This window comes from Pelodiscus sinensis, chromosome 2 (assembly GCF_052426305.1).
Source record: "Pelodiscus sinensis isolate ZL-2025 chromosome 2, ASM5242630v1, whole genome shotgun sequence".
NCBI lineage: Eukaryota > Metazoa > Chordata > Testudines > Trionychidae > Pelodiscus > Pelodiscus sinensis.
The window spans coordinates 202,615,076-202,640,859 of NC_143053.1; the positions used below are offsets into that span (position 1 = coordinate 202,615,076).

The following is a 25,784-nucleotide window of genomic DNA, read 5'->3' on the forward strand; positions in this document are numbered from 1 at the left end:
TAATCGTCTATACTATTGCAACCCTACTATAGAGCTGGACCTGCTGCAAAGCAATCTCCAGCTCCTGGATCTCATGCTGCACCTCTTGGTGCAGTGTTTGCAGGCTGCCTTCATGGCATGGCAGAATCAGGACTTGCTGCTCCCTGCGGGGCACCACCTCACTTCTCTCCATGTGTGGTTCATGCAGCACAGCCCCTCCCGACCGTCCCTGCACACTGTACACCTTCACTTCTGGACTGGACTAATTGATGTAAATCCTGTCAACTACAGGCAGTCCCCGAGTTACGCGGATCCGACTTATGTCGGATCCTCAGTTACGAACAGGGCCCTTCCTCTCCCTGGTCTCCAGCAGACCAGGGAGAGGAAGCGTCTGGGCTGTCAGCTGGCCGGGGCTGTCAGCTGGCCGCGTGTGCCGCCGCTCTGCTCTGCTCCCCCTCCCCCTGGTCTGCAGACCAGGGGGAGGGGGAGCAGAGCAGAGCAGAGCAAAGCAGCGGAGCCGGAGGGCAGCAGGATAGCCACGGCGCGTCTGGGCTGTCCCGCTGCCCGCGTGTTCCGCCGCTTTGCTCCCCGTCCCCCTGGTCTGTAGACCAGGGGGACGGGGAGCAAAGCAGAGCAAAGCCACGGAGCCCGAGGGCAGCAGGATAGCCACGGCGCGTCTGGGCTGTCCCGCTGCCCCCGTGCTCCGCGGCTTTGCTCCGGACGCCTGTGGTACAGCAGCTGGGGCGCTGCCGGTTGGTCCTGTAGCGCCGCTCTGGGCGCCACTGGACCAACCCAGCAGCACCCCAGCTGCTCTGCCCCAGGTGTCCCCAACTCAGCAGCTGCTAAAAATGACCAGTGGCTGACTCCAGGAAGCCCCTGCCCCGGGCTTCCTGGAATCAGCCGCTGATCAGTTTCAGCAGCAGCTGACTTGGGGATGCCTGGGGTTCTTAAGTTGAATCTGTATGTAAGTCAGAACTGGCGTCCAGATACAGCCGCTGTTGAAACTGATCAGTTTCAGCAGCGGCTGAATCTGGATGCCAGTTCCGACTTACATACAGATTCAACTTAAGAACAAACCTACAGTCCCTATCTTGTACGTAACCCGGGGACTGCCTGTATTCAGTTAATCGAAATTTAACATCCTTATCTGGGACGTGGACATGGTGATGTGCATCGTGGGGGACGCAGCCCACTCTCGTCTCCCTTGGCTTATGAATCCCTACACTCGACACCTGGACCCCACCACGGAACAGTTTAATGTCAGGCTCAGCAGGGCCCGTATTGTGGTGGAGGGCACCTTCGGGTGCCTCAAAGGGAGGTTCCACTGCTGCTTCATCCTCCTGGATTTTAGCGAGTGGGGGTGGCATGCTGAGTCCTCCGTAATATTTGTGAGAGTAAGGGGGAGACATTCCTGCCAGGCCGGGGGACAGAGGCCAAGCAGCTCACCAGAACTTTTGAGCAGCTGCACACAGCTACCATCCGACAAGGCATCAGGGGCCTGTGCGCATCCAAGAGGCCCTGAAGGAAAGTTTCATACAAGGACACCTGTGAAACTCTCCCCTGGACTTCCCCAAAAGGGGCCTCTGCAGGGTTTGTGTGCCTTTCCTCCTTCACCCCTCTTTCCCTTCCTCCTTTTCTCCCTCCTCCCTACCCCTCTCCCACAGACACAATAAAGCAGACTTTTAAGTTTGGAACAATGAACTATGTTTTTGTTTTTGTTTTTTAATTTGGAGTAATGAAAACTGGGGAGGGACAGAGGAAAGAACCTGGGAAAGGAGAGGGAGATGGAAGGGGAAAGAGAGGCTCAGGGATGGGGCTGGGAGTGGTACCTGCCTCAGGTAGTTCCACCGCTTCTTGTACAGGGCCCTTGGCAGCCATGGGGAGGAGTTAGGGGAGAAGCTGGAGGAGCGAGCGAGGGGCAGCTGCTAGACTGCGCAATGGCAGCATGCATGCGGTCGATGGCTGCTATGTATGTTGCACACATGCTGTGGGGCTCTTGTGCCGGCTTCCACCAGGTGGTGCGGCGTAGCTCCTAGTCCGCTTCCCACCGCTGGTCCTGCTGCTCCAGAGACCACTGGAGGTCATGCAGGCAGGTGATGTGTTCCCACTCAAGTCCTCACAGAGACGGGAGGCTGGCTTGGGAGGTTTTGTGGGCACCTCGCTAGCAGCTGGTACGGCTGCGAAGAAGGAGGAGGGCAGTCATCCCAGGAGACAAGGTGTATGAAGCCTAGCCCTCATCTCTGAGGTGACACGGAAAAGTCTCGGGTCAGACAAAGGCGATGTGCTTGCAGCAAGGCCATCAGTAGCCTAGACAGCGGGCCCCGTCCTGCAAGAGCACAGATGTCCCCGGGGGAAGCCTCACTACCCCCACATTCTGAGGACAAGCAGGCATGGGTGCTGGCCACAGGGAGAAGACCTGCATCCCTGTCCTCTGGAGGGGGCGGGAAAGGTAGTGGGGGAGGTGTGTGTGAGTGGCAGACACTGCTTACCAGGAAGGGTGCTGCTGGGGCCCCCTCCACTTCCTTCCCCTCCCAGCACGCTCTCTTTGCAAGGGCTCGGTGTCCTCTGCCTTACTGTGCGTGTCCGGGAGTGCATGCTGCCCTGAGAGAGTGGGCATACCCACGTGCCATGTGCGGCACTGCTCTGTGTGTGTGTGTCCATGACCTCAGCCTCCTTAGTGGTGACTTGTGGTGGGAGGGGTCCCACCATGGAGTCAGGCAGACCTCCAGAAACCCTGTGAGTAGGAGCCTAAGGGTCCTCTTCAGCAGCCTCATTGCAGCAGTGTGCTCTGGCCTGGCGCTCCACGTGCACCCATGTGCACAGGCTGCTGCGCAATCCCCAGGCCGAGAGGGCCAAGCGAGGAGTGTGCAGCCCCTTGCCGCCTGCCGCCTCCCCCTGCGTGTGTCTAGGGAAAGTAATGGAGCTCGCCTGATGTGCCTTCCCCAGCTTAGTCTGATCCCTGGGCAACATCCTGGGAGGGTGGTACTGGCTGAGCTCCTGGCTGGCAGGCATCGAAGTGTCTGTGGCCTGGTCCTGCTCCTCCTTGGCTATAGGTCTGCCCTCCGGAAGGGTGACAGTTGGCGTCTCCTGCCCAGAACTCACAACAAGGCTGGGGGAAAGGGACTGATTCCCCTCCCAGGTTGCCGTGGAGCTGGTCAAAGTAGGGGCAGATCTGCGGTGCTGTCCCTGAGTGGGAGCTGCCCTCCCTAGCCTTGGTATAGGCCTGCCTGAGCTCCTTGACTTTCATGCGCACCTGCTCCTGGGTGCACATGTGTCCCCTCTGACCCAAGATGTCAGCCATCTGGCCATAGATGTTGGCGTTCCTGCACCTGGTGCAAAGATCCTGGAGGTTTTCCTCATCTCCCCAGAGCTCCATGGGTGTGGACGTTAGTTCGAATTAACTTTGATAGGCGCTACACAAGCGCTCCGCTAGTTCAAACTTAATTCGAACTAGCGGAGCGCTTAGTTGGAACTAGGTAAACCTCATTCTATGAGGACTAAGCCTAGTTGGAACTTACTAGTTCGAATTAAGGGGTGTGTAGCCCCTTAATTCGAACTAGTGGGAGGCTAGCCCTCCCCAGCTTTCCCTGGTGGCCACTCTAGCCAACACCAGGGAAACTCGTATGCCCCCCTCCCGGCCCCGGACCCCTTAAAGGGGCACGGGCTGGCTACGGTGCCCGTGCCAGGTGCAAGCCTGCCAGCACCCAGCTAGCAGACCCTGCACCTGGCACGGCTCGAGCCAGCCACCCGCTGCCACCCAGCCCTCCCCCTCTTCCCGGGACCAGGCTGGCGGCTCCCGGGAGCTTGCCCGGGACCGCAAGAGGCGGGCACCTGCCTGGGCTAGTGCGGACATCGTGGACCTCGTCCACAACCTCCGCACTAGGCACAGGAAAGTGGCCGTTTAGGGCACGAGAGCTGCCAGCCTGGCCACCCAGGAGCAGGTTTGCATGAAAATCAAGGTGGTCCACTGAGACCCCCGACCCTGAGCCCTGAGCTTAGAATGGCCGTCCTGGGTCAGACCAAAGGTCCATCTAGCCCAGTAGCCTGTCTGCCGACAGCGGGCAACCCTAGGGACCCTGGAGGGGATGGACCGAAGACAGTGACCAAGCCATTTGTCTTGTGCCATCCCTCTCCAGCCTTCCACAAACTTTGGGCAGGGACACCACTACTACCCCCTGGCTAATACCACTCCATGGACCCAACCTCCATGAATTGATCTCACTTCTCTTTAAACTCTGTTCTAGTTGTAGCCTTCACAGCCTCCTGCAGCAAGGAGTTCCACAGGTTGACTCTTTGCTTTGTGAAGAACAACTTTCTGTTACTAGTTTGAAGCCTGCTACCCATTCCTTTCCTTTGGTGTCCTCTAGTCCTTCTATTATGGGAACTAATGCAGAACTTTTCTTTATGCACCCTCTCCACCCCACTCGTGCTTTTATAGACTTCTATCATATCCCCCCTCCGTCTCCTCTTCTCTAAGCTGAAAAGTCCCAGTCTCTTTAGCCTCTCTTCACATGGGACCTGTTCCAAACCCCTGATCATTTTAGTTGCCCTCCCCTCTCCCAGCCTCTCTCTTCCCCTCTCCCACCTCTTTTTTCCAGTCTCCCCCAGTTTTGTTCAATAAAGAGAGATTCTATTTTTGAACACAATTGTCCTTTATTTAGTACATCAGGAAGGGGGGCTAGGGAGGGGTAAGTGGAAGGAGGTGAGGGAGGAATGGGGTACGAGCCCCCGATCGGGAGGACTGGGCTGTCTCTGCCGGCTTCTGGGGGTGGAAGCTCTCCTGCAGCCCCCCAATTGCCCCCTCTCCCCAGATGGCAGCCTGCGGCAAGTGCAGCCGGTCTGATGGCCGAGTGCTGTGATGTGCCCAGTGTGGGTACTCCGGGCACTCCAAGCCAGGACTGCTTTGCAAGAGGGGCACCCCTGAGAACTGTCTGTCCGGGGTGGGGGTCGGGTCCCTTTAAGCACAGCCCTCGGCTAGCCTGAGACAGCAGCTCCACACTCTTAAGTCCTCATCTGATGCCCTGCCGGCACTGCTTCCAGCCATCCTTAACCCCGGTTCAGGGTCCACTTAATGTGGACATGCTAGTTCGAATTAGCAAAACGCTAATTCGAACTAGTTTTTTAGTCTGGATGCGTTAGTTTGAATTAGCTTAGTTCGATTTAACTAATTCGAACTAAGTTCGAACTAAGTTCGAATTAGTGCTGTAGTGTAGACATACCCCATGAGACCAGTCTAGGATGGGGCCTGCCTTTTCTGCCCCGGGGCAGAGGCTTGGGAACTGCCGCAGCAGTGGGGGCTCAGAAGGAGTGCTGGGGTCTGCCATGGCAGCAGGGAAGTCAGAGCTGGGCACTGCTGTGCAGCACAGGGCTAGCAAGGCTCTCATCGTGCCACAAACTGTTTACCCTGAAGCTGCAGCTTTAAGGGCTGAAGGGGAGTTCTGATGAGTGTGGACAGAGTGGCCACCAGGGCAAATGTGAGAATCCCTGGAGGCCAGTTATTTTGAAATAACCTCTGCTCCCCCTTTTACACATGCCCTATTTCAAAATAATTATGCTCAAGGAATGAATAATTATTTTGAAATAGGTGTCATTCCTCGTAAATTGAGGGTTACAGAATTCTGAATAAGGCGCCTGATATTTTGAAATGATTTCAAAATAGTGTGCTTGCTGTGTAGACGCTCACCTAGTTATTTCAAAATAACGCTGGTGTTTAGACGTGCCCTTAGAGACTAACGAAAGTATATAGTTTCATAAGCTTTTGTGGTCAAAATCCACTTAATCAGATAATTAGTGGATTTTGCCCATGAAAACTCATGATACTAGATTCATTTGTTAGTCTCTAAGGTGTCCCAGCTACTTTTTGTTTTTGTTACAGACTAACATGGCTACCTCTCTGAAACTCTTTTGTGTCACTTAAACATGTGGTCAACCTAGCTATGTTGCTCAGGGTTGTGAAATATTTCATTCCTTGAGCATAATAGTTAGGCAATGTAATTCCCAGTATAGGCACAGCTAGGTCAGTGGAAGAATTCTTCCATCACCTTTTAAAGGGATAGTTTAATTACATAGATGGAAAACCATTTCTATAAATGTAGAAAGCATCTATGTTACAGCGTTACTGTACTGTAACTGCTGTGCTGCAGGTCTGCTGCTGTAGCACTTGTAGAGTAGATATAGTCTAGTTGCACTTGTTTCTCCTTGCTTGCTTGTAGTAAATTACTATTAAGGACATCTCAGTGTTGGAAGCATCAGGCTGTACTGTTCTTACACATCATTGGTCCTAATTCCCTATTTTCAGGCACTGTCACAGAGCTAGCAAACTGACAGTCTTCTTTCTAGACTGCGCTGCAAAGTTTTATGCAAGTTCAGAGCAAACACAAACTTAATTTTTCTCAGAGAAAAATACAATTTCATTTTCAAGTTACTTTCCTTTTATGTTTGTTCCTTTTTCTAGCAGCTGCACTGCAGCTATCAACAAAAGAACAAAGTAATTTTGCTCAGAGAAAACTCACTCCAATTACCCATAATAATTTGTAGGAGATCTTTTAAGTGTAAAGAAACAGTATATGCAATGATTTTTCCTCTATTCCCCTGCAAGTTTTTCCACTCATCTATTATATCTATTTTTCACCAGATATTATCTCAATATAAAGAAGTGTATAATTAAAGTTGGGGAAGGGAGGGAATTGAAGGAAAAAATAAAGATTTTTAGCCAAGTGTAGTTGTATGAAAGGTCATTTCTGTATCTTGTGTGGGAGTTAAAAACATCCAAGGAAAACTGGAGAAGCAAACTGTATCAACTGAATGATGCTGAGTTTCAAAAGGCAGGTGCAATGTGATTGTGTGTATGAACCCTGCCCTGAGCTAGTCTTATTTTTTGCAATAGCAGTAGTGACACATTGATGTAAATTCTGAAGTTTTTTTTATATTGTTTCTTTTAAAATCTCCCTTTCTCATCATGAGATGTATATTGCTGCTTTTTTTATATGTATAGTAAACCACTTGTGTGTAAAATATTTGATGTGCATGCAAGACCTGAAAGGCATTTGGAGATTCTTTATTTATTTGTGGAAAATATTTTTCTTTTCACTAGTTTTTAATGTTAGAAATTTGCTTTCTATCTAGTTTCGAAGACACTAAGATGACCAGAGAATTAATAAAATGATACTCCAAGAGCAGAGGAGGAGAGTAGAAATTGAGCAAAAGAATTTTTAGTTAGATTGTTTAAAACTTTTCATTTTTGTTTTCACTTTATTGAACTTCAGTGATGAACTGACTTTTTGGGTAAAGGGAACCTTTGCTGATTAGTTTCCTCTTCACTTCAGTTAAAGTGTGACAGACCACCTCTCCCAACATTTCCATTGAACTCACAGAAGACCAGAATTGTTATTTCTGAGGTTTAAAAACAAATCTATTTTTAAGCAAATCCTTCTTAGCTCTGCTTGTGCACCATAAGGAAGCAAAGAAGGATACAAGCTCAATTTTTAAAAAAATTATCTGAGCTCACCTTTAAAAAACATAGCAAAAGTGGAAAGTATCCCTGTTCATTTGAAATAACTGATAGGGCTTAAACCCAGTGCATCTTTTTCTTGTGACAGATTTTACACTTAACATTTTCACAGGAACATACCATCTGCTTAGTAACACGTTTCCATTAAGCATTTTCTGATTTGGCTTGGGAAATAAATTTGGATGCAAACTGTGTCCTGGTTGTTGTAATTCCTGTATACTTGTTCAACAGGATGTTCGATTTCAATCTAAGTACCTGACTGAGGAATTGAGGAGAATTTTCACTGAAGACACTGATTCAGAGAATGAAGTATTTGAGGGCTTTGCTCCGAGTGAGCTGGATGTAAACAATGCAAATGGAATAAAGGTAAAGCTAACATTTTCATTGTATTCAGATTCATACATGGACTCTTCCTGCCCCTTTTTCTTTCTTTGTACAGTCCTTGTGTTTTCATACTGCTGGTTGAAATTTATTTTCTTATTTAACAGTGTCAAAGATTTGTGCTGAAAATAATTGTTTGGTTAAGTATTTGTTTTTAGCACAATTTTCCTTAATAGTTAATCTTTTATTAATGTATCATAAAAGACAGAGATGGAAAGTATCAACTAGTGCATATAACTAAGTCCTATCTGCTTAAGGGAAGGATAGGAGATTAGAAACTTTTCACAGCGAATGAAATTCATTCCTGTGCTGAGGTTCAACACAAAATCTATGTGCTCCTTATGTCTCACATCTTTATATAATTAGTGGGCATTGAGCTGGTGGAGCAAAGGACAGAATTGCACCCACTGTGAAACATTTTATTTTTATTTTAAACTCTTTAGCAAAACACACAATGAAGTTTCCAGTTTTTCAGATTCTGATACTTATTCTAATAACAAGGGTAAAAAGTGGCTGGTTCCCATGTGACAGCTATCAATATACCATACTAATGATCTCTGCTTTCAGCCAGTGGAATCAGATTTGAGTGATGGAGAGAACAATCATTTATCTTTACTGGGTAGCGAGGAGGACGAGGCAGAAGAGAAGGCTTCCCTCAAGAGAAGAAGCTTTGGCCTTCGTGTGGCATTTCAGTTCCCCTCAAGAAAATCTACAAAGAAGAAGGTGCCCGAAACAACTTTTTCCAAGTTACACTTGCAAGACAATAACTCCCCTAAAACTATCACAAGAGAGAAAAATAGCAAGCGATGGAAGAAACTAGAGGGGTCTGCCTCTGAGTCTGAGGAGGATGTTAAAGAGACGCAGGAAGAAAGCTCCAGTGCTCTGCTTAAAAGAGCCATGAACATCAAAGAAAATAAAGCCATGGTAAGACCCAGCCGACGAAAGTTAATACTCAATAAGGGTATGTCTTCCACTACAGAGTTACTGAGTTAGTGGCATTCGAGTCCTCAGGCTAGCTTTGTGCGGGTGTGAGCAGCCACACTGCAAAGCCGTACTTGAGTTACTGTGTCCAGCTGGTGATACACTCTCTTGTATGTGCATCATTAGGCCTTCTGTGAGGATATTCCTTGGTTCTTTATGCTACAGTAAATTGAGCCACTCCCAGTGAGTTGTGGGAAACTTGTCTGCCCTAGGCTCACTGGGAGGAACAGGGAAAGGCCTTGAAGTGGTTGCATTCTTGCTACAAAGTGTATAGATTTCCTGCGTGAGTGGAAAGCCTCACCTGGGCTCCAGCCTGTATACCCTGAGCCTTGCCGGCTAGTTTGGGCTGAAAGTACCACAAAACCCAGGGCAGAGGTTTAAGTGTGTGGACAGGAGTGGGATTAGCCCAGGTTACTTATGTGGTGAAATCATACCTTATAACTAGACCTTATCAAAAAGCATTGCTGTCCATTTTCTTAAGTGCTTCATTGTGAGATTGTACAGTAGAGTTGCTAATTTGCATTAGTGACTGAGATCTATTGCAGTTTTCTAAATGGAAAAATAAGATAAAGCAATCAAGACTTTTGTATCTCTAAGGCTACGTCTACACTGCACAGTTATTTCAGAATAAGATATTCTGGAATAGTTATTCCAAAATAGCTTATTTCAAAATAGTACGTTTACACTGCAGGGAAGCCTCAAAATTCGTCCGAGGCAGGCTTCCCTAATGTGGACATGCTATCTTGATTTAGAGCCCCAGGAGGAGTAACTTAGAATAGCCCTGGTGAGGGGCTATTTCGAAATAGCATATACACATGCCAAAATAGCTGTTTTGGAGTAGGTGGTGGTGTTCATAGAATGAGGTTTACAGAAGCCAGAATAAGCCGTTTGTTATTTTGGAATTATTTTGAAATAACGGAATTGCTGTGTAGACGCTCACATTGTTGTTTTGCAATAACAGTCATTATTCCGAAATAACTTTGCTGTATAGACACACCCTAAGTGTATATTGTTCCCTTGTTTGAGAAGTGTTAAAACTTTCATGCTGGTGCATCATGTGTGAGGGAGACCGTTACCTTCCTGTTTTGTGCTGTGATGCCTTTGGCTTTACTGCTGCCATATTGTGATACAAACCCATAACATACTTGGGACTCCTGTTGCCCTTTCAGATTTACTGCTTCTCTTGTTCCTGCTTCCCATTGGGCATGAACATTTTATTATTTCCCTCCAGGGCTACGGGCTTGTATCTTTCCAAGTTAAAGCTCACTTTGTAGTTTCTTACCCTTGTTCCTAATCTATCTTGGTTCCTCTGTATAATTGTGCTGTTCTTACTAGGGATGTTAAGGACTAATTGATTAGTCAATTCCTCCCCCCTGCAACTATCAGATAGAGACAGCAAAAGGGGGGAAGTGAGGGTACTTCAAAGCAGCAGCGTGGCACAGCTGATCCTGAGATCAGCTGTGCAGCACTTCCCTATGTGGAGACTGGGGTCAGCTGGGGAGTCCCCAGCTGACCCTGTTCTGGGGAAATGTCTAGCAGAACCCACGGTCATGTGGGTAAAATAACTATCCTTTGTACTTACTGGTATTTAAAATCACTCCCAGTTTAGTATCTGTGTGAATTTCTTTAACGTTTTCTTTATTCTCCTCCAGACTACTAATGGGGGATATTTAATATGTCTCTTTTTAGATATTTAAAATCACATTAGGTTTTTACTGAGAAATGCCATGTACTCATTGTGGCCTTTTCATGTCCACATGTAATTTTTGCCATGGTTATTTCAGAGGCTTGATAGCCAAAAATCTCCCCCATTTCAGGTCTTTCCTTCTTACGGTGCTCCCTAATATCAGTGTTACCCACACATCTAGTGTGGTTCACTGTCCCATGCAACAGATAAGACCAAAAGACCTCTCCAACACAGGCTGGGAGCCAGCTGGCTTTTAGCTCAGAGGATAGAGGTGCCTATACTGAGCTCCACAGGTCCCAGGTTGAAATCTGCCTGGTGGTGGTTACATCAGCAGCTGTTGAAACTTAGCCTCTGACCCCCTTCAGAGCAACTCAATAGTATTTCAAAACAGCCAGTCAAGGTGATGTAGAGAAGAGAGGCACAGGTCCAGGACCTGAGTTTAGGTCTTTCATGTATTATAAGTACATCGAAGTGTTACTGCTGCTTTTCCTAGCTTGCACTGTGCTGGTGACATCACACTTGCCATGGTGGGGTGGTGCTGACCAACAGGAGTATTTTAGTACCTTATTTTGCAAAGAGGTGTGTTCATACTCTCACATACACACAAAGCTTTATTACTAAAGCTAGGCCACCTCCAATCTGCTCCATGGAATGAGTGAGCTGTGGATTCACTAGTAAAGAACTTGTGCTGGGCTATTGTAAAAGGAAAGCTACTGACTATTCTCACTGGGTTCTGATAAGAATGACTAGGAGAAAATTCTGATCAGCCAACAAAACGTCACTAAGACTCTGGCTGCTAGGGATGTAAACGAGTAGTCGAGTATACAGTTAGCAGCTAAGCCTAGGCTTACCGGTTGATCTTCTCAACTACTCGCATTCCTGTAAGTAGAGGGAAGCAGGAGCCAGTGCTGGAGGGAGTTCAGACCACCCCATGTACAGACCACCCCTCTGTATGCAGCCTCCCTGCCCAGAGCAGCACTCTGTATCTGAGGCAGCAGCACAGGAGGGGAAGGGGGCAGGAGAGGCAGCCAGTGTGCACAGGGAGCTGGTTTTTAAACTGGCTCCTCTCAGAGACCAGCTCCCACCTGGCACCCCACGCTGCTGTTGCCTCTGATACAAAGGCAGCAGCATAAGGTGCAGGGGGCTCCCTGGGAGTGGGGCCAGATTGCACTGGTTGCCGCTCCCCCCCCCCTCGGGGGAGACGGGAGGGCTATAGAATAGTTGAATAGCCACTAAGAACTCATGCCTGACTCTTCAGTTACCCAATATCGAACATCCCTAAATACAGCACTTGCTGCTGCTCTATGCCATCTAGGAAGAGGTCTTCTATTGACTTAATTACTCCAGCCCCCTGCAAACAGGGAGTAGCTGTTCTGCCCATCTACTGCTGTCCACGTGGGTGCTTAGATCAGTGTAAGTTACATCAGTGTTGGGGGTTGTCTTATTTATATCCCTGAGCGACATAATTTATACCAATGTAAGCTTTGTGTGTACATAGCCTAAGTCTGCACTGTCAAAATAACAGTGTGCTAGCAATTTTGTATTAGGAAAGTATATGTGCCAAGAGAGCCCACAAGAAACCTCTTACCTCTTATAATCCCTTGATACAGTTAGGTCCACTCTTGTTGTCAAGGGATTAGCTTTCCCATGTTAAGTGAAAATTTCAGTCATTATTGGTCATGGATACTGTAACCTCAGTATAACACAATTCTCTAGAGCCATATTTGACAGAGTTGGATGTGATTTTAGCTGCACGACTTCAGTAAAAATCAATGGGATTCATGGTGCTAAAATCTGCTGCAGAATGTTTAGGGGTAGAGGTTTAAATGAAGTGTTTTAAAGAATGGTTACTTACACTGGAATTTAATGTATTTGAAATAACTGAGAATGTGTGAGAGCAGAGCATGGTAAGGAATGAGTAGGTTAAATATTTTCAAGTTTACAGCAAGACTTCAATAGGATTTCTTTATTAATTTCAGCTTGCCCAATTATTAGCAGAACTGAATTCCATACCTGAACTGTTTCCAGTGAAAACACCAACCTCAACTCCTTCTGTAAGTTTTTCACTGTTTGGTTAAATGTATATTGTAGCTGAACTTTAATGAGATTTGTGTCTTCTGATGAATGTTTTTCTTTTTGGGAATTTTATTTGTATTGATTTGATATTAGTTAGATGTTATGTAAAAAGGCAGGGCTAGGTTACCAAGATATGCATGTAAAGAAACATCTCAAATTGCACAGTGTTTCTTTTGAATATACAGAAGTGAAATTAGGCACGACTTCATTAACTTAGGCCCAGAGAGGCTCATGAGACACTGGACAAACAAATGTATGTACAGGCAGTCCCCGGGTTACGAACAAGATAGGGACTATAGGTTTGTTCTTAAGTTGAATTTGTATGTAAGTCGGAACTGGCTCCAGATTCAGCCGCTGCTGCTGAAACTGACCAGGGGCTGACTACAGGAAGCTGGAGGCAGAATTGCTCTGCCCCCAGCTTCCTGGAATCAGCCACTGATCAGTTTCAACAGTGGCTGAATCTCGAGCCTGGGACAGAACAGCTGGGCTGCCAGGTAGGTCCCTGCAGGACCAACCTGGCAGCACCCAGCTGCTCTACCCCAGGGTCCACAACAAAAGCCTGGTCTGCTGGGGAGGAGGGGACGCACTAGCTGCGCGCCCCCCCCCCCCAGCAGACCAGGGACACGGGGAGCAAAGCTGCAGCGGCGGCGGGGTGCCGTGCCTCTGAGGCTTTGCTCTGGCAAAGCCTCAGAGGCGCGGGACCCCGCCGCCGCTGCGGCTTTGCTCCCGGTGCCTCTGGTCTGCTGGGGATCGTATCCAGCAGACCAGGGACACCGGGAGCAAAGCTGCAGCGGCGGCGGAGTCCTGCGCCTCCCTGGCTTTGCTCCAGGTGTCCCTGGTCTGCTGGAGACGGTCCCCAGCAGACCAGGGGCACCCGGAGCAGCTTTTCTCACCTCGGAGGTCGAGGTGGCGGGACCGCTGCGCTCTGGGCGGTCCCGCTGCCTGCGAGCTCCGGGGCGAGAGAGTCCCATTCGTAAGTGCGGATCCGACATAAGTCGGGGACTGCCTGTATTTGAGAATGGTGGTTAAAGGGCAAATAGGATCTTGTAGCTGGAAAGCTAGAGAGAGTGAAGAAACTGAAGTTTGTTTTCAGATTGTGTCAGTTTCTTGCTAATTTTTCTTTCTGTTAAAATCCATGTTTTAAGTAGAGTTGTGATGGGAAAATTCAGTCAGTCTTGCATAGCAGGATGTTTCTATTTCTACCTCTGGAGCATCTCTTTTTGGCTTAGAAATCCCTAATCCACAGTGATTACTGTGGAATAATGTTAATTTACCAAGTATTCCACATGCATGAGGAGGATTGCACAGACATGTTCCTGACTTGGAGGTGTCCTTGTAAAATGTTTGTCATTTGTGTCTTAATATATTTTAAATATGTTGAGATACATTAAAAGATAAATATGTTTGTCTTCATATTTTAAATTACAAAATATATGAAAGTCTGGCTCATCATTGATGGCACTTCAAGTATTAATTGTGACATATTAAACCTACTTTAAATCTCTGGAATCTAGTAATATGTATTCAGTATTTTTATTCTGGAAAGAATCTTGGGGATAGAGAGTTGGAATGCTCCTGTCCCGATGACAGATTACTTACTCATTTTTTACATATATGCTCACTTTTCCAATTTTTTTTAAAGTAACAATTACAGAATATTGCAGCAAGTTTCCCATCCAGAGAGATTCTGCGCATTGGTTTGTGGTACTAAATTTGCCAGGATTACCTCCTAGATCTGTGCAGACACATATATAGGTCTGGTAATTTCATGCCCATATAATCTCTGGTTGCTTCCCACCCCAATTACATAGCAGTGAGGCTGATGTGACTGTTTTAATAGAAACCATTTTTTCCCCTGTAGAAACAGAAGAAAACCCCAAGGAGGACATTTTCTGAAGGCCAGATAGAGCGTCGTACAAACCCAACCAGAAATGCTCGTCCACCAGAGAAATTTGCCTTGGAAAACTTCACTGTGTCTGCAGCCAAATTTGCAGAACACTTCCATAATTACAGACAACAAAACCTCTTACTAAAGAAGAGACTGAGCGGGGTATTTGCCAGTTTAGTTTGTTTACTAATCCTTGTCGTGTGAAGATGCCACTCAAGCTGCTCAGAGCTGGCAAGCATTTGGAGTGGGGACAGATGCAGCAGAGAGTTAACTAGCATTTAGAGCCTTTGTGCTGGGATTAGAAACAGGAGGGAAAAAAGGATCCCAGAGCCTCTCCCATCTCTAGTCGCCCAAGCTGTTCCAGTATGTAACCCATCTCATTTGAAGTATATCTAATGATATGATTATGCATTGTCTAATATTAGTATTATTTACTATTTGAAATCCAGTTGTTGCCCAGGGCGCGCTAGGCTCCAGCAGGCTAAGAACTGGGGTGATAAAGAGGTGGGGGGAGAGGTGACAGAAGAGAAGGAGGGAGAGTGTTAGAAGGGAGCAGAAATTGAGGCTGAACTTGCCGAACTTCAAGTTAAGAATTGGTCAGAACCGGTGTGGGGGGGGGAGAGAGAAAGGAATGGGAGAGGACTTTGGAAAGCACCCAATCAGAATTTGAAAATAAGCAACAAAATAATTTTTGGAGTCATGTGATGTTACTTTTTTGTTACATTTGTCCTCCTGCCCCATACCTCGTTTTATCAGTCATACTTGTGTGTCATGTCTGCTAATAAATGGTAAACTTTGGTAAGGATTCGCTCGTGTTGCGTCTGTGTGCCATGCTGAATCACAATGGGACTGTAACCCTGCTTAGGTCCTTTTGTGTGGTACCCCAACATAAATGGTAACAGCAATGAGAGAGGTAGGAAATCCACACTATTAGGTGAGGAATGTGGCAGAAGGGAAAGAGGAGAAAATGAATTTTCAGGTGGATATCTGTGTGATCGTGAGGCTCTCTAAAGGCAGTCAGTAGATTAGGGGTGCTCAAATAGGATGTTGGGGATAAGCCAACATTTGGATTTATTGGGGTAGGTTTTGATTGGGGAGAGGTGGAAAAGAATCAATGCTGGAGGAGAAAGTAGAGTTAATTTTATTAAACCATAAGAGGAGAGGGAAGAGGAAATCAGAAGAGGGTTCAGAGAGGCAGAGCAGTTATAGACACCAATGGATGGCAGGTCACAGAGTAAAAATATGGGCAACATTGAAGTAGAGGTGATGGTTGTAAAGGGAACTCGGTTACTGCGCAACCAGAGAGGGAATAGTGCTGAAGGAAGACGAGGTTGAGTGAGTGGCCATTTTGGAGAGTTGATCTGGTGTTGAATGGCAAGTGATATGAGTGCAAAGACTGAGTGGCCAGATAGGAATTAGTGTGAAAATTGAAATATCTAGAGGGTGTGGGTAGGGATTGGAAGGAGAAGCAGGAGAGCTTGGAGTATCAAAGTCAAGAGAAGATTAGGGAGGAGTCGGTGGCTGGCAGATAAGTTACATGGAGAGGGAGTGTAGAATATGATGGGCGCATTGCTCAAGGAAAATGAAAGGATGCACTGGACAAAGAGGGGATGCTGTACATGGCAGAACCCTCACACTTGCTTGTGGATGAGACTGGGAGTGAAGAAAATTAGGCTGCTGTGGATGCTGGAGATGGAGGGAGCAAGAGATGAAAAGGTGGATGGCAGATATTTATTTTCTATGAAGCAGGAAGTCTATAGGTGGTGTGGTTGATTGCCATTGAAGGAAAGGATGAGGCATTTGTTGGAACATGATGCCAGAGGTCTGAAAGATGGGGGTGATGGGAGAGTCAGGGCTAGGACAGATTTCCTTAAAGGAACAGAGACAGTGGAGGTAGGATAGGAATTTTGAGAGTGTTGAAGCAATAGGGGAATAAGGATGAAGAGGAGAGGAGCTAATGAAAGCACTGAAAACTGGGATGATAGGAAGGATATGGAGTTAGAGGGGCTACAAACCCTACTTGATATGTTCTGTTCTGTTATAGTCATAGCCTGTGGGATTGCACATTTGATCTAAAGATAAAAGCTCTTTGCCCATCATAAGACAAACGGTGCTGAGATGAGTTTGTTTTGTAGGGTGACTGTGGAGTGCGCAAAAGAAGAAGGTCATCTAAATACTCATCTTACCGTCCTGTTGAAGATATCACTGATGAGGACTTGGAGAATATCGCAATTACAGTTAAAGATAAAATCTATGATAAAGTCCTGGTAGGTTTCTGCTTTTTTCCCTTTGACTGCTTAGAGTGAGGAGCGTATGATTAACTACTTCATTTCATGAACTGAATATAGTGCTCATTGAAACGTGGAAGAGTAAGAGCCCTGGAGACTGCATTGCATATTTATCTAGTGAGTGGGAACAGCAGGGAATCTTCTCTCCTTAGCAAGGGGAATGTAATGCACTTTCTGTACTTAGCCATTTCTTGCCAGTTGTGGCCAAGTTCTGCCGCTGTTACTTGTTGAGTGGGAACTATATTGAGACCATTAATTTGCTTCCACCAAAGGGCTGTTAGATGATAGTGGGCGTGGCCATGAATGATCTGGGCTCAGCTTTAGCCAATGACCTAGAGGTGCTTGGTTCCAGATCCCATTTGTGTTCCTCTGTCCCCCTTACCACAATTACCCTGAAGTGTTAGAACCTGGAAGAGACAGGACTATTCAAAAGGACGTTTTTGTGTGTCTCTGGCATGTTGTTGCATAAGCAGGGCTGCTCTTCTAAACACCCACTTTGACACATTGCTTGTGCATACTTTAAAATTAAAATGCACACGGGTCCCTCTGATTTGTGGTTTGATGCTGTCACAGGAATCACTGCACAAAGCTTACCTAATCCTATGATTTCTTTAGACTAGTGTATATAGTTATTTTGTAGGCCATGTGGTATTCTTCATCTGGTGGCCTTACTGGCAGGAGGGTAAATAAGTTGCAGTAATTACTCCATGGAGATTGCACTTGTCTTCCTCTTGCTCCGGTTCTTTGCTTCCAGAATCCCTCCCAGCAAAGATTGAGGTTAATGGTGCTTTACTTCCGAGGGAGTCATAGGTTTCAATTTCTAGCGCAGTGGATTGCAGATGCAGTAGAGGGGCGGCAGTCTAATGTATCGACTGGTAAATATATGCATCCATTAGGCAGTGTTTCTCCCGCTCCTGAGAGGCCTTTGCACCCTTAAAGAGTTCAGAGAATCGCCATGTTCCCTTGTTTAACATCCTCCCTCCCCCACCTTTAAGGGCCCATGTTTTCACCACAGAGACCTGCATGGAGATCCTTTTGGTGTGTAGCAATGGTGTACCTTACTTTCCTAGAGAAATCACTGCTGAATGACTCTGTAGGTTCTTAGCCTTTGCCCAGGGTGGATTGGAACCAGAAATGTAACATGGGCTCATGTGACACATTAGATTCCTAAGCATTCAGAACAGGGTTTGTCTCTGTGTTTTGTAGCTCGCATACTTCCAAAGACTGTAGAAATAATCATGGTGTTGGAAGTTACGTTTTTTTCTGGTGTTTTATTAATCTAGTTGCATCTTGCTCCGAAGGAGGAATGTTAGTTTTCTCTACCTCAAGCTGAGAGGTGCGTTTAGAGAATTCCAATTCCTGGCATCAGAAGTTCATCATGATATGAAATGCTGAATTTTTACTCCTCTCTCTCCCTTTCCTTTCCAACTTCAGGGTAGTACATGCCATCAGTGTCGGCAGAAGACAATTGATACTAAGACAGTCTGTCGTAATCAAGGGTGCGGTGGTGTGAGGGGGCAGTTCTGTGGACCGTGTCTTCGTAATCGATATGGTGAAGATGTGAAATCAGCCCTTCTGGACCCCGTGGGTATCCAATTAAGACTTTTGTAGCTTCAAAATCATCATGGATTTCTTGCATAATGTGAAATACAAACATTATGTCACATAAAAGCCTGAGTGGGGTGGCAGGGATTGATATTTATCTTGCTGAAGTAGGGATGAGAGTGTGGTGCTTTCAACCTGCTCTTAGTTGCACTCAGGAGCGGGAAAGATAACTAATGAGGCTTAGAAGAAAGGGGACCTGATTCTCCCAAGTGCCTGCTTTCCTGATGCTTACACTGGTCTTGTCTGCTATGTAAACATTGGAAAGAACCTCAAGAATGTAGGTCCTCTTTCTTTCCCAGAGCCCTTAGTCTGTCTTCAGCAGAGCACATAGACCTGTAGTGTCCAAATCAATTCCCTTTCATAGGGTCTGGCTGTCTTAATAATTATAATATGGAGGTATACCTATCTCATAGAGCTGGAAGGGACCTTGAGAGGTCAAGTCCAGTCTTCTGCCCTCTTGGCAGGACTAAGTACCATCCCTGACAGATTTGCCCCAGATCCCTAAATGGCCCCCTCAAGGATTGAGCTCACAACCCTGGGTTTAGCAGGCTCAAACCACTAAACTATCCCTCTTGGCAGTTCATATACAATTAGCACCATAAAACTCAGCCTAAGCTGCTTTTCCAGGCTTGCCTTTTTGTTGCCCTCCTCTCTGGCTGAGATACAAATCCTGCTTTCTTCCCCCCTTTATCCTTGTGGAAGTAATCAGATCCACCTTCCAGCATAACAGAGTTGAGCCTAATAACAGAAAAGCCCAACATTTTTATACAAAATCTTGGGTCTGTCACCCTGTTAAGCAGTTTCCCTGCCCTCCAGAGCAATGGCCATCTTTTTGTCTGATGCAGTTCCTGAAGTCACGTGTTGCAGGGAGCCAACCACCTCTCCTTGCTCTGAGCTCCTGTCTGTTTTTTTTAATGTTGTCTTTAAAAAACATTTTTTCAAAATGTTTTCCCTTTCAGATAAACTGGCTGTCTTTCACACAGCTGCTGAGTGACAAACCCATCCCTCCCTGGAATTTGGGTTCACTGGTAACTGAAATATAAACCTTAGCCTAGGGCTCCTGCTTAAAGACCTTCTCTGCTTGTTTCTGGGCTCAGAGACATTCTACCTCTCTTTGATCCAATTAGCTCCAACCAGGGTATAATCTTTCAATATGGCTCAGCCATAGTTATCCTGAATCTTAATAATGGAGACTTATCTCCTAAGGTGCTGGAATGGAAGAGCCTCACTCTTTCAATTATTTTACAACACTATATCTTTCAGGAAATCATTATTACTAGAATTTGTTGAGGGTGAGCTAGGAATTTTTCAAAGTAAAGAACGGATAGTGTTCTTTTCAGTATGGCACACTGATTAACCAATCTTTGATAAGGTGCTTACAATATTTGTTTACATAATACAGTATTGCCTTATATAAAGTACTGTTACATGAAGTAGTCTATAGCTCCTTAGAGACTAACACACACACAGTATCATGAGCTCTGTTACAGGAAGTGGAACTTCTGTTTAGGGTCATTAATGGGGTGAAGAAGATGGTTATACTTTTACATCTTTAATGCAAACCTGTTTAAACTGTTAACGGTTATGTGCAGGCTCCTGCCCCACTTCTGGGGAGCCGGCTGCCACCCTGCACTGTTAGCTCTATTAGAGCTGTTTCTGGGGCAGCAGCCAGCTCCCTGGGAGCAGGGCCAGTAGGCAGGAGCTGATGTGCACAAGAGTGGTTTCAAAATTAGCTTCCAGCATGCACCAATTCCCAGAGAGCCGGTTGCCACCCTGTGCTGTGGGTGCGTGTAATTGTGTAACCACTGACATTTTCAGTGTAACCACTGACATTTTCAGTAGTTACATGGTTACCCAACTGCCTACTAGGTATTTAATGTACCTAGTATAATACTTCTGTAGATAACTCTGCCCCTATACCTTTCCCTCCTTGTCTGTAATTCAGGATTGGATTTGCCCGCCTTGTCGTGGTGTCTGTAACTGCAGTTACTGTCGTAAGCGTGATGGCCGCTGTGCCACAGGAATGCTTATCCACTTGGCAAAATTTTATGGTTATGACAATGTTAAAGAATATCTTGAAAGGTAAGATGATGATTATAGAACTTATATACGTGCTGTCTTGGCTCTAAGGGGGTGGGGAGGAGGCCTGAGCCTCATGGGCCAGATCAAGGCAAGCCATGGCTGGGGTTTCCAACACCGTTCTATGCTTTTGTTAATGCTTTTAAAAATATCAGATTCCCATAAAGTAACATTTCTCTACTTGTTTTCTAGTTTACAAAAACAACTGAGCGAAGACAATTAAGGATGCTGAGCACAGCTGCCTGACCTGCAGACAAGTTTTTTTTTTTTTGTTTAAAAAAATTTAGTTCAGGGTTTTAAAAAAATTACAATTATGTTTATACAAGATAGAAATGTAGAACATACCTTGTATTTGTTTTTACTGATTGGTCTTTTATATAAAGATTTCTCAAGAAAATGTTTTAATAGAGGATCCATTATTTTCTGCAGACTCGTCTGTACACACAGAGCAGAACAGCACTTTTAAAACTTTAGTGGTTAGTATTTAGTAGAGCTTCAGAACCAAGTCAATGCTCAACTCCAAAAGCTGTGAAGGGAAATTATGTAGCACTAAAATTTAACCAGTGGGGGGGGGGGGAGCCCAAGATCTTAAAATAAAAATACTTTTCTTAGGCCAAAAAGTATTATTACATTTTTAGTCTTTTCCCACGCCAGTTTGCATGGGGATACAATACTACTCCCTGACCAAAAGAGTCAAAGCCTTTGCTGTTGGTTCATGAGCAAATCAAGTAACTGCATTCCTCAGTTTGGGGAAAAAGTAAGTTTTCCCCTGCAAAGATGGAGAGTGTCCGTTTTTGGAAACTTACAATTCACCCAGAACTGGAGTGAAATTATGTGCTGTTTTTACCACCTAACTGTTCGCTCCCCCTTTCCCTCCTCTTTAATCTCAAGAACTTGAGAGTGCAAGGGGTGTAAAGGGGAAACATTTTTTCCTCTTTGTTTAAAAATAAATGACACACGCTGCTCATTGTGAAGAAAAGAGCTTGGCACAGTGATGCACCTGTAGTCAGAACACTATACACTCTTTTAATTTTACAGTGCAAAGTAAGTTTCATTTTAATTCCTAATTGGCTGCTTAATATGTTCAAGAGCACATGTCTGCTTAAAGGCAGGCTTTATAGACAACACTGTTTAAAAAACCCATATTACTGCAGTCTGTCAAACTGTTTGTAAAATATTGTATGTTTCATTCTGTGTAGAGATGATAAACCATGGAGGAGCATTTTGTGGGTTAAAACAGTACATGGAGCTGTTTTAATTTTCCATAAACTGAGGGAAAATGTTGATTAACAAAGGACGTAAATCCAGTTTATAGAGATCCACACTTTTAAAGTGTTGTATAACATTATCACAGTAGGACATAATGTGAGAAACATTTATCTCCTTTTCCATGTGACTGTAGGCTCAGTATTAAACTGCCAAGAGTAAAGCTACTCCTGCAAGTACCCATTTAGCAGATTTCTCCTTGCTCTTCAAATTGAAAGTCCAAACATATGTGGGGCCTCTGTTTTTAGTTTTATATACTGGACATTCATATATGTTTTTGGTGTCCTGTCGCTCCATTGGAATAGCTCGTACAAAGATGACTGGCATTGCTGGAGTCAGATCCATGAGCCGGGCTTCAGCTATGACCCCTGACTGGATGTCCCATCTCGCTCCTGTAGCAAGAACACACACAATTCTGAGTGTTATAAATGCTGCTCTTGTGTGCCATACAAATGATTCAAGTCTCCATTTTTAATAGCTGCTTATTGGTAAATACCTTGCCTGAGGGTAGAGCAGATATGGCCAGAGGGCAAAACTGTAGTCCATGGTATTCTATAGTGCAGCTGCATACTCTTACTTGTAGATCTCATCACACACTACAGAAATGCCTGCTAGAATCTGTAGTTTTGTTAATGCTGCCTTCTAGATTAAATGACTGTGGTCTATTCTTTGTGGGAACATGCGTGATGCAACATTACTTCTACAACTAGAAGAGTGGAAGTTAAGGGGCTGGATTTTCCACACCAATCTAAATGGAGTAACTCAGGGTACAATTTAAAAACACACAACAGGGACTCGCATGTCAAGGGCTCAGGCTGTAGGGTTTAAAATAGGAGTGTAGATACTTGAGTCTGAGCTCTTGACCTTCCCTTCTTTCAGCAAGAATAGCCAGCTGGACATAATTGGCTTGCTGTAACATGTCACTGGAGAAAAGGCCCAGGTAAGTTTTTACCATGATGTAGCTAGTGAAGATCAACCTCTCTCTGGGAAATAAGGGTTGATCTTGACAGCTTCATCAAGGTAATACCTGCTGTGCCAGGTGTTCACACTTGAAAGTCTATATGCTGCAAACTGCCAAGTGCCCTCAGTTAACTTGAGTGGGAGATGAAGGTGCACACAGGAATAGGCCCTGGGAGAGGGGGAGATGCTATTTCAAATTTACATCCCTCTTAAAGCTTAACGGTACTTGTTTAAAAAAATTGTGCAAAGCACCCCTGTCATTTGTGAATTCTGCTTGATGTAAGATTCATAAGAAAATTGAGGAGATGTGTAAAGCCATACTGTGTTTGGATATGCTATAAAACAGGCTAAACAAATTATTAGATTTATAAGGAAAAGCTTATCTTGTACTGATCTTTTAGCTTACTGTATTTAGGCACAGTTTTGTTAGTAACAAAAATATATTTGCATCTCTCAAAGCTGCACACAACTAGGAGCTACAGCAGGCTTGTGTGTATGAGCACAAGATTATAAAAGCTGTCCTATGCTGCATTGTGTCCTTCCAGATGTTGAGTTCACCTATCCTCCTTCCTCTAAAAACCAGGAAACACAAACTCATTGCTGCTATCAAAGGTTCAGTAAGGGAAAAGGGTGGGACAATAAATAGTCAAGAGGAAGTTCTAAGAACAAGTTCTGATTTTCTTTGTGTTCCACAGATTTCAGTTTATCTGCCTTCAGTGTGTTAGGAGTATCTGTATTGAATGGTGAAGGGCTTAGTTGAAGCAGGTTGACAGATATTACTTTGCTCTGACAAGAGGTGGTAGTGTACTGCACTTCCAGTGACCAGGTATGCCTCTCTTCAGCAGTGTGTTCTGTTGGTGGTCAGCTGGGGTGGAATACATGAGCAGAGGTCCTGGATTTTAGGGGTAAATGAAGGGCAGTGTCACAAAAGGATCTTTAAGGCAAGAGCAGGTAGGAACATTTTCTAGGTATGGGAAGACTTGTATGGATTAGACTTAAGGTTTGAATGTAGTCCAGGGAGTGGGGTAGGTAGTCCCAAATGCAAAGGTTAAAAACCTTTCTGCTCCTATTACATCCAGTATGTGTGTTGGGACATCACTCAGATAGCACTGCTGGAGTGGCATGTACCATAACTTTGTATTTCCTGGCTTTCAGAAGTGAGCGTTAGACTGAGTGTAACTGAAGTTAACATTTTGAAAGGGCACAAGGCAAACTTTAACTGTTATTAAATAATCCAAAATGGTGTTGTCTGTGTATGTCTGAAATAACTTCTCAGAATCTCCATGTGCCCTAGAACATACTGACAGTGATTTTGCTATTTTTGCATCATCATCTTTTCTAGCCCACACACAGGCTCCTCAGGGTAAAGGAAAGGATGCAGGGAATAGCATGGAGCAAAGCTGAATCCCTTCCAGCATCCCTCACTGCATACGGTCCAACAGTGGGCTCTGGCACATGGGGAAGGGGCTCTTTTGCATCCAAGTCAGAGAGATATGAAGTGCTCCGTTCCTTTTACTGAACGAACATGCCCATTCCCAGCTCCTCACCCACATTTCTGCATTTAAATGCCTGTTCTCAGTACTGGGGGGGGGGGGGGGGCAGATTGCTAAATACTGTGGATCCCACTTTCATCTTGGAAGCAGCAGGGGGCAACAATGACCCTGGGACCTCTTCTCAATTGCAAGCAGCAGCCTAGGAAACTATTCCTGGTTCAACACCAAAGTGTTAGAACCGGAAAACGTTCTGAGCAGCTCATGTAAAGGGGGTGGTGGAGCACTGCGTCAGGAACCCCTTGACCTACCCATTTGCTTTCCTTTGACCATGCTCAGTGCCACTGCACAAGAAACAGTTACATTAGCATAAATGCCCGCTGCAGTCTTCTATTGCTGTCTGTTAGACAAGGCTCATGTCTTGACATTTCTAAAGTGAAAGGCTCTGAAGGTTGATTTTAGAGCACTTAACTACTGGTTTGTGAGAGATTTTTCTCTCAGGGCAAAACTTTCAAAAAAGGAGCTCCAGGAGTATGGCAGTACAACCAGCAGGGCACAACTCATGTCCTCAGAAAGCTGTTAAGGCAGGGTTCCTACATGGAGTGCACAGATGCAGCTCAGTTACCATTCTTAACAGAAGGACTAGTTTCAGAAGATCGCTATTCTTGCTGCCTGTGCACATTTCATGCTTTTAGTCATTTCAGTTTAGCTCACACCAAATGTTACATTTTAACTTTTTCAGTATTGCTTCTCCATAGGGAATTTGAGAGAAATTCCAAATAGCTGAGATTATTTTGGGGAGGATAAGTGTGACTAATATGTTTGGTTTGGCCTCAAGTGTAGCAAAAAGTTGTTAAAACCAGGTTATCTTGCAAACAGGTTCATTTTAGGAGAGCTGTATCTCTGGAACCTATTGCTGAGATGACACCAACTTTGCCCTGCCAATGCTACTCTTGGAGCACTGCAAGGTTCAAGACAATTCAATTAAAAGTCTTGGTGTCAAACAGGAAGTGTTTCTTAATAATGGCTACGTAGTGGAACTGCTGCTCTGTTACAGTACAGTCAAGCTTAATGCTTTGTTAATGCTAGTGTAAGTTTATGGAGTAGAGACACTGGCTCTGTATGAATCCTGGCCTAAATAAATCTATCATCTATCCCAAAATGACTAGTGAAGAGCTAACTACTTGTGGCAACAATGACCCACTTTAGAGAAACATGCAGAAAAATTCTAACATCAGTAATTATAAGGCTGATTAAATCAAGCAGTTAAACTAGACATCTTACCTTCCATAAAAAGACCACAAATATATGCTCCTTCTCTGGGTGGGTGGCCATAATCTTCTCTGAACTTTTTGGTAACCTCTACCGTCAGACACATCTTATCCAAAGGCCAGTCATTCTTGCGGGCTGTGCACTGCATAATAGCTTTAAAAAAAGCCAACATTACTCTGAGCCATTTACCATTGACAGTAATTTTAATGTCACAACTCCTCAGGTATGCTTCCCAAGTTTGTTATACCTGAAAGCTACCAAGCTGAGTGCGGCTCTGGCAGTTGTTTGCAATAGCTCAAATTGCAAGAAATTAGTTGTATAC

At 45.3% G+C, this 25,784-nt stretch overlaps 2 protein-coding genes across 3 annotated transcripts in view; one reads left to right on the plus strand and one right to left on the minus strand.

Annotated features, from left to right (window-relative positions):
- CDCA7L (cell division cycle associated 7 like) overlaps nt 1–20,871 on the plus strand; it is a 38,627-nt gene extending 17,756 nt beyond the window's left edge. For both annotated transcript variants that reach the window (XM_075922234.2, XM_006138348.5), the window contains exons 3-10: nt 7,721–7,855; nt 8,438–8,794; nt 12,518–12,592; nt 14,476–14,664; nt 16,638–16,769; nt 18,225–18,374; nt 20,341–20,477; nt 20,667–20,871. In XM_075922234.2, the coding sequence (XP_075778349.1) occupies nt 7,721–7,855; nt 8,438–8,794; nt 12,518–12,592; nt 14,476–14,664; nt 16,638–16,769; nt 18,225–18,374; nt 20,341–20,477; nt 20,667–20,697 (1,206 nt within the window). In that variant the 3' untranslated portion in view covers nt 20,698–20,871. The remainder of the gene's footprint in view (nt 1–7,720; nt 7,856–8,437; nt 8,795–12,517; nt 12,593–14,475; nt 14,665–16,637; nt 16,770–18,224; nt 18,375–20,340; nt 20,478–20,666) is intronic.
- A 507-nt stretch (nt 20,872–21,378) lies between these two features.
- The window catches only part of LOC149525417 (dynein axonemal heavy chain 11-like), a 73,602-nt gene continuing 69,196 nt past the window's right edge, over nt 21,379–25,784 (minus strand). Inside the window, exons 19-20 of the mRNA XM_089776662.1 lie at nt 25,475–25,615; nt 21,379–22,132 (exon numbers count right to left, since the gene is read on the minus strand). Coding sequence (XP_089632788.1) covers nt 21,885–22,132; nt 25,475–25,615 — 389 coding nt within the window. The 3' untranslated portion in view covers nt 21,379–21,884. The remainder of the gene's footprint in view (nt 22,133–25,474; nt 25,616–25,784) is intronic.